General features: G+C 36.4%; 2 protein-coding genes across 3 annotated transcripts; one reads left to right on the forward strand and one right to left on the reverse strand.

Moving 5' to 3' along the window:
- Positions 1 to 2,451: 2,451 nt before the first annotated feature.
- On the forward strand, positions 2,452 to 7,554 carry LOC306992898 (uncharacterized protein). The gene is made up of 10 exons (XM_079602172.1): positions 2,452 to 2,625; positions 3,699 to 3,953; positions 4,112 to 4,201; positions 4,345 to 4,483; positions 5,005 to 5,100; positions 5,187 to 5,570; positions 5,692 to 5,793; positions 5,869 to 6,101; positions 6,195 to 6,373; positions 6,473 to 7,554. The coding sequence occupies exons 3-10, from the start codon at positions 4,127 to 4,129 to the stop codon at positions 6,609 to 6,611; spliced, it is 1,347 nt and encodes a 448-aa protein (XP_079458298.1). The 5' UTR covers positions 2,452 to 2,625; positions 3,699 to 3,953; positions 4,112 to 4,126; the 3' UTR covers positions 6,612 to 7,554.
- Positions 7,555 to 10,607: 3,053 nt separating this feature from the next.
- LOC306992348 (uncharacterized protein) lies at positions 10,608 to 17,330 on the reverse strand. Of its 2 annotated transcripts, XM_079601112.1 has the most exons (9): positions 16,979 to 17,330; positions 16,644 to 16,861; positions 16,369 to 16,537; positions 14,642 to 14,938; positions 13,037 to 13,096; positions 12,597 to 12,647; positions 12,032 to 12,105; positions 11,851 to 11,894; positions 10,608 to 10,796 (listed from the first exon to the last, which is right to left on the reverse strand). In XM_079601112.1, exons 2-9 carry the CDS (start codon positions 16,857 to 16,859, stop codon positions 10,748 to 10,750), a joined length of 960 nt encoding a protein of 319 aa, XP_079457238.1. In that variant the 5' UTR covers positions 16,860 to 16,861; positions 16,979 to 17,330; the 3' UTR covers positions 10,608 to 10,747. The 2 variants fall into 2 exon arrangements, with proteins under 2 accessions (XP_079457238.1, XP_079457237.1); XM_079601111.1 differs by having other exon boundaries at positions 16,644 to 17,001.
- Positions 17,331 to 17,490: the final 160 nt, after the last annotated feature.

The following is a 17,490-nucleotide window of genomic DNA, read 5'->3' on the forward strand; positions in this document are numbered from 1 at the left end:
ATACCTTTCAAAAGTTGGGTTCAGTAAGATTTTTCTTTTTTTAACAAATTAATTATTTTATTTAAATTGATCAAACGTTGCAGTAAAAACACTGTTACGAAAAACAAAACAATTTAAAATAAAAGCTGCTCTTTAGAACTTTACATATGAATCTGATAACTGTTTCTAAGGGCACCATTTTGTACTAAAAACTGAAAAAGTCGTCTTTATTGGCTCTGTGCAAACTACAAAATCGTGAATTAAACACAATAAAGCGAGAAGCGTTTGTATGAGTTTTATGTATATAAAAATATATAAAAAGTATTTACAAAAGCCAGTTATATGCCATACACCACGACTACCCCAATAGTTGATATATATATACACATACATATTTTAATTCAGCGTACATTAGAGAAAATCTGGTTCCATCACAACAACTGTAAATATTCATCTCATGAATGTCTGGGCTGTGTAAACTGCCTGCTTCCACATGAACGCTCGTACGAGTGTGTGTGTGTGAGAGCAAGACAATATTCACATGATGTATCTTGCAGATTTGCCGTGTCAGCAGCAGCGTTACAGGAATGATCTGCACACACTTCACTCCTGACAGGACTCAAAGTGCTGGAGCCGGGAGAATATTCTGCGCTCTCTCACTGAGAGGAATTCTTAATAATAAATATCACACTAATAATGAATGGACCAGTGGCTGCAGTTGTCTTGAGGGCATAATATCTAATTTCCTCTCTCTGTTTCATATCTCCACTCTTTCATGTCAGTACAGTCTGTCATTAAAGCAGCGCAGGTCTGTATCGCTCTTATTTATTTTTCAAATCAGTGTGTAAATCTGAGCCAGGCCCTTGTTACAGATGAGTTCCAATAAATTATGACAGACCGACTGACAAATCCAGAATTTTAAACAGCCCTCTGTCGCGTGTGGGGCGGCTGACACTCAACCTGGCTGGAAAATCCTTCATAACACTTCAATTCTCTCTAAATGAATCGTGATGCATCTACTATTCTCTCGCCCACAGATGTGTTGTAAAGATTGACACTGTCAGAAAATGGGCAACATCACAACTTCATTTCTAAAGTTTCTGTTTTGAACTGCACTGTACGGTACTGTACAGATTTCATATTTGGTTACATGTTTTACAGAATCCAAACTCCATTAATAAAACTGTCTCAGCTATGTGGATACAATTGATTCTAAAATTACTATAATTCATAGAAACAGAGATAAAGGGCATACTAATCATGTAATCATAAATGTACTTGAAAGTGTAATTTCTAATAAAGTTGAAAGTAAAACCACAGATTTGACAGTAAAACATTTATTTGCGATGCAGATATAAATGAATTGATATCTGTAAAAAGCTAATTTATGTTACAATTCTTACTGTGGGACTAAGCTTGTCTCATTGGAAATAGTTTTATTTTTATCGTTTACTTAATTACCTATTGAAATAATTTCAAAGGCAAATAAAGGGAAACTAACAAAACAGCAAACAAAAGTACAAATAAATAAATAATGGGGGTACTTACTTAATTCATATCATTATGACAATTAACCGAAGTTTTTATTCCTGCATAATATTCATCATTATAAGTGTGGTATTTGTGATTGGAAAATGGCAACCACAGGTAAAACCAAGCATGGCTCTTCATTATCATGGTGGATGGAAATACATTTTCTATAAAACACACTGCTATAATAAAATTGATAATAATAAACTTTTAAAGCTTGATAACTTTTTGTATTTCACAGAAGATAAGAATAGCATATGGCTTTAAAACGTCATGAGGGTGAGTAAATGATGACAGACTTTTCATTCTTATGAAAATTATTCCTTTAACCCCTTATTCCCACTCCCATTTTTTTGAAAATGCACATTCCGAACTTAAATATAGATGTAAGATTGGTCTTGTTTTAAAGAAGACATTTGGCAGATTTTTGAAGAAGTGAAATAAATTAAGGAAGTTAAGCAGAAAAAAAGTTATAGAAGTTTGAGTTTATGAAAATGTAGAATGTTAAAAATTGTATTATTCATATTTTATATAAAATATATATTTTCAAAACCTGGAAGACTCTAAAAATGCAAAAAAGTCAAAGCCAAAAATCTGAACAAGTTGTGTTTCAAATTGTAGGTTGATATCTCAAAAAATAAGCTTTCAGTGAGATTTTGTTTGGGCGCAGTACCAAACTTTTTCACGAGTTGACATTACTGTACATATAAGGGCGCCTCCATTTCCATATGTTGTTTGAGTGATCTAAACCATTATTTTTACAATTTTCATACAATTTATGAAGTAGACATCCTATTCAGAAGTATAGGAGGGTTTGGCTAAAGTTTGGCAGATTTTTAAATGAATTCAACCTCTAAGAAACACAAAAAGATCACGTATGTGCATGATAGCTCGCTGCCCAACCCGGTATCACGCTAAAGCGTGTAATACACACGCTGGACCACTAGCGGATGCGTGTCAGGGTCACGCTTTGCCTTCTCTAGGCGTGAACATGACACGCATGAATGTAGGTTGAGTACCAGTAGGGGGCGATCATTTCCTCAATGCCAACAACTCTCCACGGACCAAAGAGAAAGCGATATAGTGCATTCTCTCCAAAATTCCCGCGTCGTTCAGGTCGGTCAAAGGCATATTTTTATTATGGTGCTGTAATTTAAGAAATCCTAACGTTGCTGTAGCCTAACGTTATATTTGTGTGTGTGTCGAGTGTGGAGCTTTTAATCAATGGTGCTGTTAACGTTACTGTGGTCAATAACGTTAATGGAAATTGATATTAATTGGCTAATTAATTCATCACAGAAAAATATCGATTCTGATGTTGTATCTATTCTAAAAGGATCGATCCTCACATAAAAACATGTCGATCTTAAGGTGTTTTTTTAAACCAGTAATGTTAATTTTATTTATTTAGAACGAATTTATTTTATTCAGAAATTATGCATTAAACTGATTAAACGTAACAGTAAATGCCTTTACATTGTTACAAAAAAATGTATAGGCCTATATTTCATTTAAATGCTGTTCTAATAATTATGATGCTGAAAATTCAGCTTTGATCACAGGAATAAATTACATTTTAACATATTCAAATTGCAATAATAATTCGTTTTTACAAAGATTTACTGTATTTTTGATCAAATAAATGCAGCTTTGGTAAGCATTTTAGACTTCTTTCAACATTAACCATCTTAACGACCCCAAAACTTTTGAACAATAGCGCGATTAAAAATTAAAAATGTTACAATTAAAAATGTAACATTTACTATAATTATTCTAGTTTGTGCAATTACATTTATTTTTTATTGATCGTTAAAGTTTTCAAGTTTTACCTATTGGGGTACAACAGTGGCAGCCCTTTAAAAAATGAACACTGGTTTTACTACGGTAACCATACACACGACTAATTACAGGTGCATCGAGAGCACAAATTACAAAATCTTTTAGTGGTCATGAAAATGTATTCAGATTTAGCATATTAATGATGCATTCACCTCATATATCACGACACACTGCTTCTGTTCATTCGTGCAGTTTACATGCTGAATATACACTGTACAATAAAATAATCACAGTTCCTTATTATCTTTGTTTATTTTGTTACAGTTACAGTACTTATATGTATAATATGACAAATCCAGGAAGCCTTGCTGCAAGAGAATGAACTGTTTTTGTTTTCCTTTGTCCAACAGCTCCTGTTTTTACCCACCATCCTTCCCTGTTACCTCCACCTGCATACCTTTATAAGAAAACCAACGGCTCTTTTAAGAGCCACTCCTATACTCCTCTTACTACCTCTCTCTCTCAAACACTCTCACACACACACACACACACACACACACACACACACTCACACTCTCTCTCTCTCTCTCTCTCTCTCTCTCTCTCTCTCTCTCTCTCTCTCTCTCTATATCCATTTATTTTTTCTAAAGCTTCACTATCTTCAAGTAAGTATTACTCTATATTCTTTATTTATCTTTCACTTTACTCTCTCTCTCACTGTCCAAAACATTTTTTTAAAATTGAGTTTTTATATAGCCTAAAGCCACCCTATACTCCGTCCTCAATTCTTTTTGTCTGACCGTGTTTTTATCTTCCTTTCCAGTATAGTATCTTTGAAATGGCTGCTCAGCAAGACAGAGGGAGAGTAGATGATGCTATTTTCATTGCAGACATGCTTATTGCTCAAAACAAAGTGAGTATTTTTTTAGACAGTGCTCTTCCATTATTGGTAATAATACTAAAGAGTGGCAATTAGAGTGCAACATTTGAATGAACTGCTCAAGAGTTGGCTGTATTTCAGTGTTATCATACAATGCTCTCTTTCTGTCATGCAAGGCAAAGGAAGCGAAGGGCAAAGCAGCATCTGCTAAAGGCAGTACATTTAATGTCCGATGGGTGGAGAGAGATGCTGAAGGACGTCCACTGCTAAAAAGAAGAAGAAGTGGAGAGACACGAAAACGTGCTTCAGCTACAGGTAGTCCATGTCTTCCAAGATTATCTGTGATTACCCACCACCCAATGCTTTTTAACTAAGTATAACTGTGCCCATTGTATACAGAATTCAGCTTGCTATTTGTTAGGTAACATATATGGTTTTGTGTCACTTTTAAAACATAGACCACTAAACTGTGGGGGCTTCCAGTGCACAGCTTTTTCCTTTATTTATTTTTTCTATGGTAAAACTTAATAGGATTTCTGTTTTCCGGTTTTGAATAATTTTCCTTTAAATACTGTTTGTTAAAATGTGCCATCAGAAACACCACATGTTGGATGTGTTACTTATGTTGACTTCACTGTAATGCTAAGCAATTACAAAGAAATTAAGTGGAAGTGAAGCAATCGGTGTCAGCTTCATGTTCAGCTGACAGTTCAAGATTATGTCCAGATTATGAGGGGGGGGGGGGGGAAACGTTTTGAGATTAATGGAATTGTCAGACTGTATTATGTGCTTGTAAGATATGAAAATTGTTTACTCTTTCCTTTCTATCTTTTCAGTTGTTTCCGTGGTTGGCAGTGAGGATGCTACTCATTTTGAGTCACCTGAGGAGGTTCCCACAGTTACCCAACCAAACTGCTCTCAACACTTATTCGGTAAAATGACACCTGACCTTACTGTAATTAAGCAAGTTAGCAGTAAGCATGAAAGGAATGATTATTTTCTTATTTCTGTCTTTTAGACAGTGAGATGCAGAAACTGCAGGATATTCTGACATCAGCAGATGTTCAAGGTACCAACAAGCATCCTTCAACATCCACATCATGGTGCTTGCGCCAATCTGTAGCCCAAGATGAGTGGCGGAAAGCAAGGTCTTATCACATCAACTGCTTGCTGTCCTGCAATGTGGCTCCAGAAAAGAACTGCAGCCACTGCACATCTCCTGCTGTCATTCGCTGCAGAGACTGCATGCCACAAGAGTGGCTGTGTATGGATTGTGACATACACATACACAAAACACTCACTCTCCATAACAGGGAGTCCTGTATTGAGGGAGTTTACAAGCCCATTGAGCCAACAGTGTGCTGTGTAAAAAAAGAAGGCAAATACACACTGGTCAATCAAGGTAGTGTTTTGAACCTTTTTGGTAAATTGATTAAAGTTTTTTTTTTATCTTTAGTCTTTTATTATCTTAATTGTACATATTTTTAATGCTTTCTCACTAATTATTTATCTTCTCCTTTCAGTATGTTTATTGCCTACAGTGAGACCTGTCCAATTATGCACTTGTGACCCTTCAAACGTCACAGAATCAGCTGGCAGAGCAATAATTTTGGTTTGCATAAATGGTATGAACTATGGTTTTATATTTTAATTTTATCTTGTCCCTTTGTGTGTTAGAATGTTCTACTTTTTGATTTTAGGTCGGTATGATTTGCACTTGCCAAACTTGCTGTGCAGATTATGTCTGGCTCATTGGACACCTGACATGAGCGACCTAATAAGAAGTGGGTATTGGCCAGCATCTGTGAATGCTGACACGCTGTTTTCCGTAGATGTCTTCAGCTCATTTGAAGAAATGAAAACTGTTGCACCAGGTTTATCAAGACAAGGTTTTTTGCGGATGTTGGAGAGGAGGACCTGTCTCTTTGGAAGGGTAAGATCAGTGTGGATAAAAGTTGCCTTAAGTAGAGATGGGAGAACATTAGTGTAGCTATTTAATTTTACTCTTTACTAATCGCATGTACAGACTGGGAAAATACATGGAGACGTATTCCAAAGAAGCTTCATGGAATACACATTCTGCCAGTACCAGTGTGAAGAAATGGCCAGTGTAGAGCACTTCACCTGCCCGGCATGTACACCCAACATGCTTGCTCTTTGTGCAGATGGCAACAGAAAAGTGTACCGATTTCGGCAGTCAAAGGGGTTAGTTGTTTTAAACTTGTAATTGTTTTACTTAATGTAAAGTTAACAGAACATATAACGTCTGACACTGAACATACATTTTTTTCTTATTCTATTAAGGTCAGAGGAACCCTATTTTGATGGCACCTTCATTGCCAAGGACACTGATGTACACCATTTTGTTGATGAGATCAGGAGTAAAATGAAAAGTGTTAGTGTTGCAAAATTTGAAATGTATGATTGTTGCTTTATTAAATAGATATTGTATCCCTAGTTGGTGTAAGCTTATATAATACACACTAGTATCTTAGTTTGTTACAAGCACTTTGAGCATGGTGCACTCTTTCAAGCAATCTTGTGTTGAGGTTTGAAATTAGATATGATATGTGTGGTGGCATCCAAAGTGGCTAGTTTAGTAGCTCATTCATTATGTAATAGCAGATCTCTGTAAGAGATGGTGACTATGCATGCAGTTTGTCACCCTGCCTTTCAACTAGTTTGTGTTGCTTGAGTAGAGAAAGTGTTGATGCATTTTCTGAAGCTCCTCTTTAGTAGTAGTTTGAAAGTAAACCTTTATTGTCACCGATCATTACAAAGATGCCAGTTGGTGTGATGTAACCTGACTCATCCTGATGGATGTAGTAACTAGTTCTAGCAACTTTCAGTTTTAGAACGTACATTTCCAGAAGAAAATGTGAATGGTGCTTGCAGTGGCAAAACTCGACACTCGGTTGCTAGAGTGTGGTACATGATTGCATACGAGCCAACAACCATGTCTGTACGATGTTCTGCTGCTGAGATATGGCTTATTCATGTTGTTCGGGTCGTTGCTAGGGTGTTCTGAGTGGTTGCTAGGGTGTATTGGGTGGTTGCTAGGCGGTTGCTAGGGTGTTATGGGTGGTTGCTAGGGTGTATTGGGTGGTTGCTAGGCGGTTGCTAGGGTGTTCTGGGTGGTTTCTAGGCGGTTGCTAGGCAGTTGCTAGGGACTTCAGGGTGGTTGCTAGGGCTCCACAGATGGTTACTATGGGGTTAGGGCTAAGGTTAGGCACGAGAAAATCTCTATTAAACGAGTGCATTATAATGAGTGTACACAAATGTTACACTTACATTGATGTAATAGTTTGATTGTTTTATACTCTATACACCTGTATAATGTTATTCACAGTGATTGTGGATACTTTTGGAATAAACCATTTACTGTAAATTACTGATTTTTCATTTTTCTCTTAAATTTGTATGCCAGTTGTATACAGGGTACATAACTAAAAGTAATCACACAAAATAACATTTTCACATGTTAATTGTCAAGTAGGTATAGAGTTGTGTGTTGTATTAATTAATTAGTTAATTATATCCATAAATAAGACAAGTTTTTCATTATCCTGCTGCATAACTTTGCTCTGTCTGGATACAATAATTAACACTAGACAACTAGTGTTAATTAGTTGGTGTTGTAAATATCAGCTTACAATCATAAGCAATTTGCTTTCATTTATGTCTAGCATTTTATATACCGGTACATATATTTATGTATGTCCTTGTGGTCTTTGTATCAGATATAACTTTGTTCTTTACATTGAAAAGTGCTATGCAAATAAATTTATTTGTATCATTATTTTCTGTATAAAAATATATTTAACCTAAAGAAAACGAATAGAATAGGTTAATTGGAGACTCATAAAATTGCCCTAGGTGTGAATGGGAGTTTGATGGTTGTGTGATGGACTGGCGATCAGTCCAGAGTGACCCTGCCGCTCTCCAAAATGTCAACGAAAACATCCCTAGCATCTAGTGCCTCGATTTCAACATGAAAACACAATTTTTAATAAAGGATAACATATTTTATAACATATAATGTTTTAATATGTTAAATTATTTGTTAATGTCAGTTATTCATATTTCTTTCCCTAACACGTTTTTTTTTTAAACGCACCCTTCTTCCGTTTCTTTTTTAATAAAGGATGACATATTTTAAAATTATTTGTTGGCAATGTCAGTATTCACATTTCTTTACCTAACACGTTTTTTTTTTTAAACGCACCCTTCTTCCGTTTTTGTGGTCAGGCTCACGGTTACCTTAGCAACTAGCATGAATCTCCCAAACAAGCAATTTTGGCTGATAATGATAACCATAAGACGATGTTTTTGGTCTGAATTTATACAACACGTATATGCTTTTGCAGTAGCATGTCTGTTAGGAAGTTACTTTATACTATAGTTATTTTTGAAACCCTACTTACTTACAACCCTATTTTGCCAACCGGAAGAACTACATATTTAACGCGCTGTCTATCACGTTGTAATCTGCTGCAACAGGGAATTGTAGTTTTCTTTTTGTAAATGACTAAAACATGTAAATGGATGTCTGGAGTATAAAACTGAGAGTTCACTAATGGGTATGGGGGGATGTGAAACATGATAGTTCGGTCAGAATTTGATATTATAAATGATAACTAGGTGAGATTCAATTTTTACCATTTTTGGTGATGCCCCCTATTGGTGATCTCACCAAACGGTATCCCTCGTGATGGAAGAGTTCAAGAGCTTTACATAACAGTTGGTTTCATCATTGTAGCCCATTCAGTTGCTGAATTATAAGACTCACCACATGCATTAATATCAAAGTTCAGAGGTCAATATCTCAAAGCAGGAGCCAGGTACTGCCTTCAGATTGCAATGCTGTTACTCGGCTGATCAAGACCTTTCCAGTGATGTGTTTGGTTTAATCATATGACAAAATTTTAATTTTCACTCTGCCAACTCAGCCCTTGTGTCATGCATGCATTTCAAAGAAACATGAAGTGGTGTAATGTATAAATGTTAATTAAAATGTATTTGTTGGACAAAGTGGCCAATATTCGTTAATTAAATGTTTATTTTGACTTATTTGAATCACAGATGTCACTGTGGACCTCTTGGAACGTTTCTTTTTCACAAACCCTAACCCAGGGGTAGGCAAGTTCGGTCCTAGAGAGCCACTGTCCTGCAGAATTTAGTTCCAACCCTAATCAAATACACCTGAACAAGCTAATCAATGTCTTCAGGATTACTAAGGCTATAGCCAAGTGAGGTTTTGTCAGTGTTGGAGCCAAACTCTGCAAGACAGCGGCTCTCTAGGACTGAACTTGCCTACCCCTGCCCTAACCTAATAAAAAAAACTTTCAGAGTGATCTCAAATTAGTGGTGTTCATGAATATGAATTAAAATACAGAGGTGAGTTACATTAAAAAAGAAATCACAGTATCATAATAGATATCCAGTGTCCATCCTCCCATACCATACTTTATCATAATTAAGTGTTTTTATGCAGTGGTCATATGGCTAAGTGGCTATATAGACAATCGTCATCTAATTTACCTTAAATAACTATGTCATTAAATTACACTTCCCATATCACCAAGAGCAAAACAGTAATTAGATTTACTAATTACTTTTGTGTAACTTTGTAAAACTCACACCAGCTACCACAAGCAGAGCAAGACACCAAATCATGAGGTCTGATTCAGGGTCAGTTTCACATGCACACACACACACAAAAAAAAAAACATATTAAAACCTGGTCCTTGACCAAAAGACAGCAGGCAGACGGGTTGGGACAAAAGTTCAGCAGACTAGGTTGACACCTCCTGAAAAGTCCTGTGCTCAAGTCATGTACATTACCTTGTTAATGAAAGACATCTGTTTGCAATAATTTTAGTAAAAGTAATCTATACACTGTTGGTAATAACAGTGCCATCTGAAGAGGAAGGGGGATCCAGGGACAGTTGTATAACAGGTTGCCATTTAGAACCATGGTGCTGTATGCAAAGGCATTTCCATTGTTTGACATCATCCACACTAATTAATTGATCACATATTTTGCCTACACATTTCATTGTAGGCAAAATATGTGATCAATTAATTTGTGGATGATTGATATGTTTCAATAGCCCAACACTGACAGGACATCATGTATTATTCATAGGAGAAACAGTATGTTTTCTACATAGAGAAAAGTTAAGGATCAAAAGCTACAAATGGTTTTATTTTTTTAAACTATTCTCTGAATAAATTCTCAGATACATTTTTATGTTGTCTTGGAGGCTCATATAATAAAGTGTATTATTCAATAAATAGTGTGTCTGAAAATAAATGAAATGTTTTATTGAAGAAAGTACAGTAAACAACAATGACAAATCATAACTAAACTTGCTCAAAAGTGACAATAATTGGAGTGCAAAACACGAAAGTATTAATATCCAATATAAAGTGCAAAATGAAATACAACTGAAAGTGGCAATGAAAGGGTCCAGTCGCAAGAAGCGTTTATTTTCATAACAGTAAGAAGAAAGAAAGGCAAACTATTACACACACACAAAAGTGCTCCAGCACCTTCTTGGGCACCTGATGGAAGCACTAACAAGTGTCCATATCCGCCACCCACTCCAATGGCCACTTCTTTCCACTGTCACACAAAAAGGAAATAATATGCAATTAGATGTTTTGGTTCTGCAGATGAACTGTAGACACAAAGACACACATTAAGACTCCTGTAGCTGTTTTCCAATAGCTGTGTTTTAGTGGGGTTTCATTACAGGCTAATGTTCACTGTAGGCTAATGTTAGTCAACTACAATGCAAGGAAAGCCTTAATTGTTATTTTTAAGTCAAGAAAATCCTATAATCTGTTATGTTTCTGACATGAATCACTGTTTGGTGTGCACAATACTCCAAAGTGTTTTACATTTTTGGTAGGTTTATCTTGCTTACCATTAGGCCAACTACTTAGTTTTTGTCTTAGTAACTCAAAAATGAGGAGTCCACATTTTACTGTGAGACAACATATGTGACAAATGAAGATCACAAGCTGACACTAAATATATTGATCCAGTTATTAAGGCAGTAATGCTGTAACAGACAATTTCTGTATCTCTGTATTGTAGATTTATGATAATTAATGATGTCCTAAAATGAAAAATGTCACATTACTTTTGAGAAACTTAATTAAAAATGAGCTCCAATGTAACTACATGGGGCATATATATATAGACTTTCACATAATGCAGGCCGTGTAGTTTGGGCATATCTTAATCATTATTGGCTATAACGGTACTTTTGGTGTTCATGTAAAGTGTTAATGGGAAATAAGATTAAGGGAATTAAGAGAAAAAACTAAATAAAGTGTCTTAGTAAGGTGTTAAGCCACCAAGAGCCACCATAACTTTTTGGACTGAAGCTGTTATGGTTTTGGACACCACCGTCATCAAAACACCAAATGAAAGCATAGACGAATGGAGCTCCCCAGATTTCAGAGACTTAAAGAATCTATGCCAAAGAGCATGAAACTCTTCTGGGGCACGTAGTAGCCCAACACCTTCTTAAGACACTTTGTGTTGGTTATAATAATATATTTATGAACTACATAAACAAATCTTACCTTGATCTTACCTAACATATGTCAATAGTTTGTACATGTTAAAACTAATTGGCTATGTGTTACTCATGAGAAGTCGTACACACCAGAGTTTGCATGGCTCCCACTCCACTTGCTTCCATTTTTGGCCCTAAAAATAGTGAGACTTTTTCAGTTTCAAATATTTGCTATGTTTAGCAGTTATACCAATCACCAATACTTTTTTAAGACCATTACACCAATAAAAGAACATTGTGTAACTTGTGTAGTGTTTTAGTGGTATTTAACCTTAATAACTTTGTATTTGGCAACCCTCTTCACAGGGTAATAATCCTGGCTCCCTGTCACTGTATGTGGGCATTCTGAAAGGAAAAAAATATTACATTCACAGAGCTTAACACTACAATAAACAAGCCATTATAGAATGATAAGTGGTTATTAAGCTAGCATGTTACAGTTAGTTAGTTAGTTAGTTAGTTAGTTACAGTTTTCATATTGTAGTTATTATGGTACAGAAGTTGTATTGAACACTGATCATTTACTGTAATAAACACAAGCTTTAGGGTTGGGCAGTTGTGATATTGGCAAACAAAGACAAGTTAAATCCATGAATTCAAATGAATCTCTGTTGTACTGCTTGGGAGTTGTTAATCGCTTTCTCATAGCAGAGACTAACATGCTTTTGACTGTGAAAACCAAAACCAAAAAAAATGTGTGCCACTTTTTTTTTTGACTATGCTATTATGTTGCCAAATAATTGCCAGAAGACTGTAGCTAAGTAATGCAGCTCATACTAATCAATTTTGTGGCATTCAGTCCACATTACTATACAGAAAGCTTTACATCAACATACCTTTCCTTTTATTTGGCCGCACTGTAGTGGGAACTCCTTCCACAACTTCCACTGTCAAACAGGGTAATAACAACATATTTAAATGATTATGGTGTGAATTTTGCAAGGATTTGTATGTAACAAAGAGCTGTAGAATATGATGTGTAGGCCAGCGCTACTATATTTAATTTAAAATGGTATTGTAACACAAATTTTGCCTTTAACAAATATAGCACCTCCTGTGATTTGAAAATTGCAGTAGGCCATGTTGCGATTTCGATAAGATTTTGATTAGTTGTTCAGCCCTACTGTTCAGCTCTACTGTTAAATAAACATATGCATTTGGACATCGTCTAAATCTAATAGACCACAGCCACTTACAAATGCAAATACAGCCTTCATGAAGACTCACAACAATATAAATCCCAATGTATGGATTTACACACAGTACATCAACATACCTTTCCTTTTATTTAGCCGCACTGTAGTGGGAGCAGGACAGCCTCCTTCCACACCTTCGTCTGTTAAATACAGGGAAACATTTAAAATATGTTAAAATATATATATTATTTTGTGTAAATTTGCAAAATAATGAAGATGAAGACTGGGCTTTATTTGTCTAAATGTTTTTCCAAGGCGAGACAGAGACCTTTAAAAAAATGCTCTTTAGACAGACCAATTTCGAATAATACAACCAGGTATCCTACACATTTCAAATTTCCAGATTTTTCTGTAGGTTTTTCAGACCATATTAGAGATCTGAGTACAAATGTCTAGATGTTTATTATGTACATGAATGGTTTTAAAATCTTGCTAAATCAATTTCCATCAAAGTGTCTATGGGAAGTAGGGTTGCACGATATTGACAAAATGTGATATTGGAATATTGTGATACCGATATTAATTTAGATATTCTTAAACGTATGAAAAAACACTAAAGTTGATTGGCCCCGTTTCTGATATTTTTTCGCCTCCGATCTCCATTTTTTTCGTTGTCTCCCAGAACCACACTCATCTTTTTTTTGTTATTTCTTTTCTTTTGCTCATCTAACTCTCTTCTCTCTCTCCCTCTTTACTCACACACTGTCGAAGTATGCACACACATCATGTGGTCTTCTACAGGGAATGTTCGTGCATTTGACAGGGCAACTGGCCAATGAAACATGATCATTACATAGTGGTTTCAAGCGGGCTCTAAATTGAACACAACTACAGTCGACAGATGCAACTCTCCATAAGATGAACGGAATTTTGCATACCTTCTGCAACATTTTTATATGATATTGCACAACGTGATATTGCAATAAAGATAGTGAGTCAATATATTGTACACCATGAATGGGAAGACACCGAAACACCCAGAAACAATGTCCTAAATATGTGCAAACACAGGCATGGTTGAAGTAATGATGTAATGATAACAGTAGCAGTTCATGGAATTTGATGAGAGGTTCTAATCCAAAAATCGTTTTAAAATATATATACAGTGGTGGCCAAAATTATTAGAACGGTTCGATTTATTTATGTTTTAAAAGAAGAATTCCAGTCTCCAAGGCTTCATTTATTTGAACCAAAATACAGCAAAAACAGTAATATTGTGAAATATTTTTACAATTTAAAATAACTTTTCTATATGACTATATTTTAAAATGTAATTTATTTCTGTGATCAAAGCTGAATTTTCAGCATCATTACTCCAGTTTTCAGTGTCACATGATCCTTCAGAAATCAGTGTAATATGATAATTTGATGCTCAAGAAACATTTATACAGTATATATGCATTTGGCAGACGCTTTTATCCAAAGCGACTTACAGTGCACTTCCAGGGACAATCCCCCTGGAGTAAAGTGCCTTAATCACAGACACACTGTGTAATTTATTATTATTATCAATGTTGAAAACAGTTGTGTAATTTTATTTTTTTCAGGATTATAATAATAATAAATGTTTCCGGGACTCTGAATTTGTTTACAATTTCACATTACACAAAGTAAGAGTATGGTTTTGTGGGGCTTACAACTTATTTTCAATACTCTTCATATACTGTAGCTCTTTTTATAATTACCTTTTTCAAGAGAAACTGGGGATGCTGCTGAAGGTCCTTCTGGGGAGTGGGGTCTTTCCCCCAGGTTCAGGGATTGCTGCTGTGGTTGTACTGAGGGTGCTAAAAGGGACACTGACTGTCCAATTGGGGACTTTGGTGGTTCAATAAGGGCTGCTGGGGGTCCCGTTGGAGCTGTTGGGTGATTAAGCAGGGCCACTGCCTCCTGGTGATCAGGTGTGACCATTGGTGGTCCTGTTGGGGGTTCAACTGGGTCTGAAGGTTCATTTAGTTGTTCTGCAGCGCCTTGTGGGGTCCAGCCTACATTGTAGAAGTACAGAATTATCTAGAAAACATTGATCGTCCTTTTTCACAATTTTACGTCACTTTATAGAACAAACATCTAATCGATTAATCAAGAAAAAAAACGACAGTAAAAATAATCGTTAGTTCCAGCCATAGTAGCAAAAAGAGATGTGTATAGACCTAACAAGTGCTGTTCTAACTACTTCCAATATTGTATTGATTTAATAGGTGAATGTTCTCAAGACATGTGATGGATGTTTGAGATAGTCTGGTGGTTGACCAATTGTGACATTTTTTCTACTGGAATTTTATAATAAAAATTATAGCATGGCTAATTACCTTGTCTTTCAATTCAATAGAATAGAATAGAATAGAATGAAGCATTTACATAGAACTTTCATATGTACTACTGTACACCCAAAGTGCTTTACAATGATGTCGGGGTCTCTCCTCAACCACCACCAGTGTGAGCATCCACTTGGATGATGCGACGGCAGCCACAGTACAACGGCGCCAGTGCGCTCACCACACACATGCTATAGGTGGAGAGAGAGTGATAGAGCCAATTCAATGGATGGGGATTATTAGGAGGCCATGATTGGTAAGGGCCAATGGGTGGAGTGTGGTCAGGACACTGGGGTTACACCCCTACTATTTACCAGAGGTGCCATGGGATTTGTAATGACCACAGAACCTCGGTTTAACGTCTCATCTAAAGGACGGTGCTCATTGACAGTATAGTGTCCCCGTCACTATACTGGGGTGTTAGGACCCACACAGACCACAGGGTGAGCGCCCCCTGCTAGCCTCACTAACACCTCTTCCAGCAGCAACTTGCTTTTCCCAGGAGTCTCCCATCCAGGTACTGACCAGGCTCAGCCCCGCTTAGCTTCAGTGGGCAACCAGTCTTGGGCTACAGGGTGATATGGCTGATGGCGTCATAGTTCGTTCATCAATGTCTTAGTTCGTTATAAACAAACAAATAATAAAATATAGGCTATCGTGAAGTTACTCTGCTAGGACCAGTGTCACCACCTAAAAAGTGTACAGCCCTGATCTGCAACATCTATAATGTGCATGGATCACTAAGTTTAGGACCAAGCGCTGTTTTAGTGAAAAAAAGGCAGCATATCTGCATGCGTTTGTAAAATAAATTTCATCTCTATAAACGCCAAAGTGTGTGCTTCTGCGTCTATACTGGATCATCTGGTGTGTACATTCTATTTTATTTAAGATTAAAATTAAAACCAAGCTTAAACGTGAGCAGCTAAATAGCTAGCTGCTTAACTTTTAACCTCTCCCAATTAGTTTAGTTTTAGTTGTAAGCGAAAACCATCAATGATAATCTGAATGATCTATTAGTCAAGAAAAGGCAACCACAGCCTTACCTGTGACAGCATCAAATAAAGGACATTTTTAAAAAATTAATAACAGAATATTCTTACCTTGAATAACAATATCATACAGGCCCTTAATTCTTTCGAGACATGTATGTGCTGTCTCCTTCAACTGGCAGCGGGGTGCCAAAACCTCAGACACCCAATCATTCGGCTTTTTTCCAGGCTTGGACAAAAGTAAAACCCCCCTTAATCCCAGGGCCTGCAATTTTTCGAGCTGAAAAGACAAGGACACACATATAAAATAACATATATTATTTTAAAATATATATAGCAACATTTGGAAAATAACCTGCATAAAAACAATAAAACCAATCGCATACCAACAACACAGCTTCGTCCTCGATATGAGAGGTGGTTCGATTTTTTTTCTGCATATGCACCCAGCTCTCCCTCTTCTGATCAAATTTTTTTAGTTTTTTTTTTAGCCTCAGCTTATGTGGCTGTTCTTCCTTGCATGTGTTGCAAGTTTTGCAGGCCACATTAAGATTTGTATGGCAGACCATACAATTTCGCCTTGTTGACCCTTGGCCTGGCATTTCTATCATAGATAGAGTAAGCGGGAGAGAGTGACAGAGACACAAAAAGATTTTGAGAAGTACTTCTTTCACACAAACAAAACGGGATGGATTTTAAATAAAAAAAAAGCAATACTTACTTGAAGACAACAGGCTTCTGGAAGAGAGGAAGAAGAGAGAGAGAGAGAGAGAGAGAGAGAGAGAGAGAGAGAGAGAGAGAGAGAGAGTGTGAGTGTGTGTGGGAGAGTGTGTGTGTGTGTGTGTGTGTGTGTGTGTGTGTGTGTGTGTGTGTGTGTGTGTGTGTGTGTGTGTGTGTGTGTGTGTGTGTGTGTGTGTGTGTGAGAGTGTTTGAGAGAGAGAGGTAGTAAGAGGAGTATAGGAGTGGCTCTTAAAAGAGCCGTTGGTTTTCTTATAAAGGTATGCAGGTGGAGGTAACAGGGAAGGATGGTGGGTAAAAACAGGAGCTGTTGGACAAAGGAAAACAAAAACAGTTCATTCTCTTGCAGCAAGGCTTCCTGGATTTGTCATATTATACACATAACTGTAACAAAATAAAGAAGGTAACTGTGATGCTGCTGTTATTGCACAATGCATATTTAGCATGTAAACTGCACGAATGAACAGTTGATCTGAATTCATAGAAATTAATTAC

Source organism: Phoxinus phoxinus, assembly GCF_949152265.1.
Source record: "Phoxinus phoxinus genome assembly, chromosome: 24".
Classification (NCBI taxonomy): domain Eukaryota; kingdom Metazoa; phylum Chordata; class Actinopteri; order Cypriniformes; family Leuciscidae; genus Phoxinus; species Phoxinus phoxinus.

Bases quoted from the DNA above. Each gene is read 5' to 3' on its own strand.
- LOC306992898 (XM_079602172.1), top strand. From the start codon at position 4,127: ATGGCTGCTCAGCAAGACAGAGGGAGAGTAGATGATGCTATTTTCATT. The intron at 4,202-4,344 runs GTGAGTATTTTT...CTGTCATGCAAG, and splicing joins TGCTTATTGCTCAAAACAAA to GCAAAGGAAGCGAAGGGCAA. The intron at 6,102-6,194 runs GTAAGATCAGTG...TCGCATGTACAG, and splicing joins GGACCTGTCTCTTTGGAAGG to ACTGGGAAAATACATGGAGA.
- LOC306992348 (XM_079601111.1), bottom strand. From the start codon at position 16,868: ATGATAGAAATGCCAGGCCAAGGGTCAACAAGGCGAAATTGTATGGTC. The intron at 13,097-14,641 runs GTAATTATAAAA...TGTATTTAACAG, and splicing joins CCCAGTTTCTCTTGAAAAAG to ACGAAGGTGTGGAAGGAGGC. The intron at 12,648-13,036 runs GTATGTTGATGT...CCTGTTTGACAG, and splicing joins GCGGCTAAATAAAAGGAAAG to TGGAAGTTGTGGAAGGAGTT.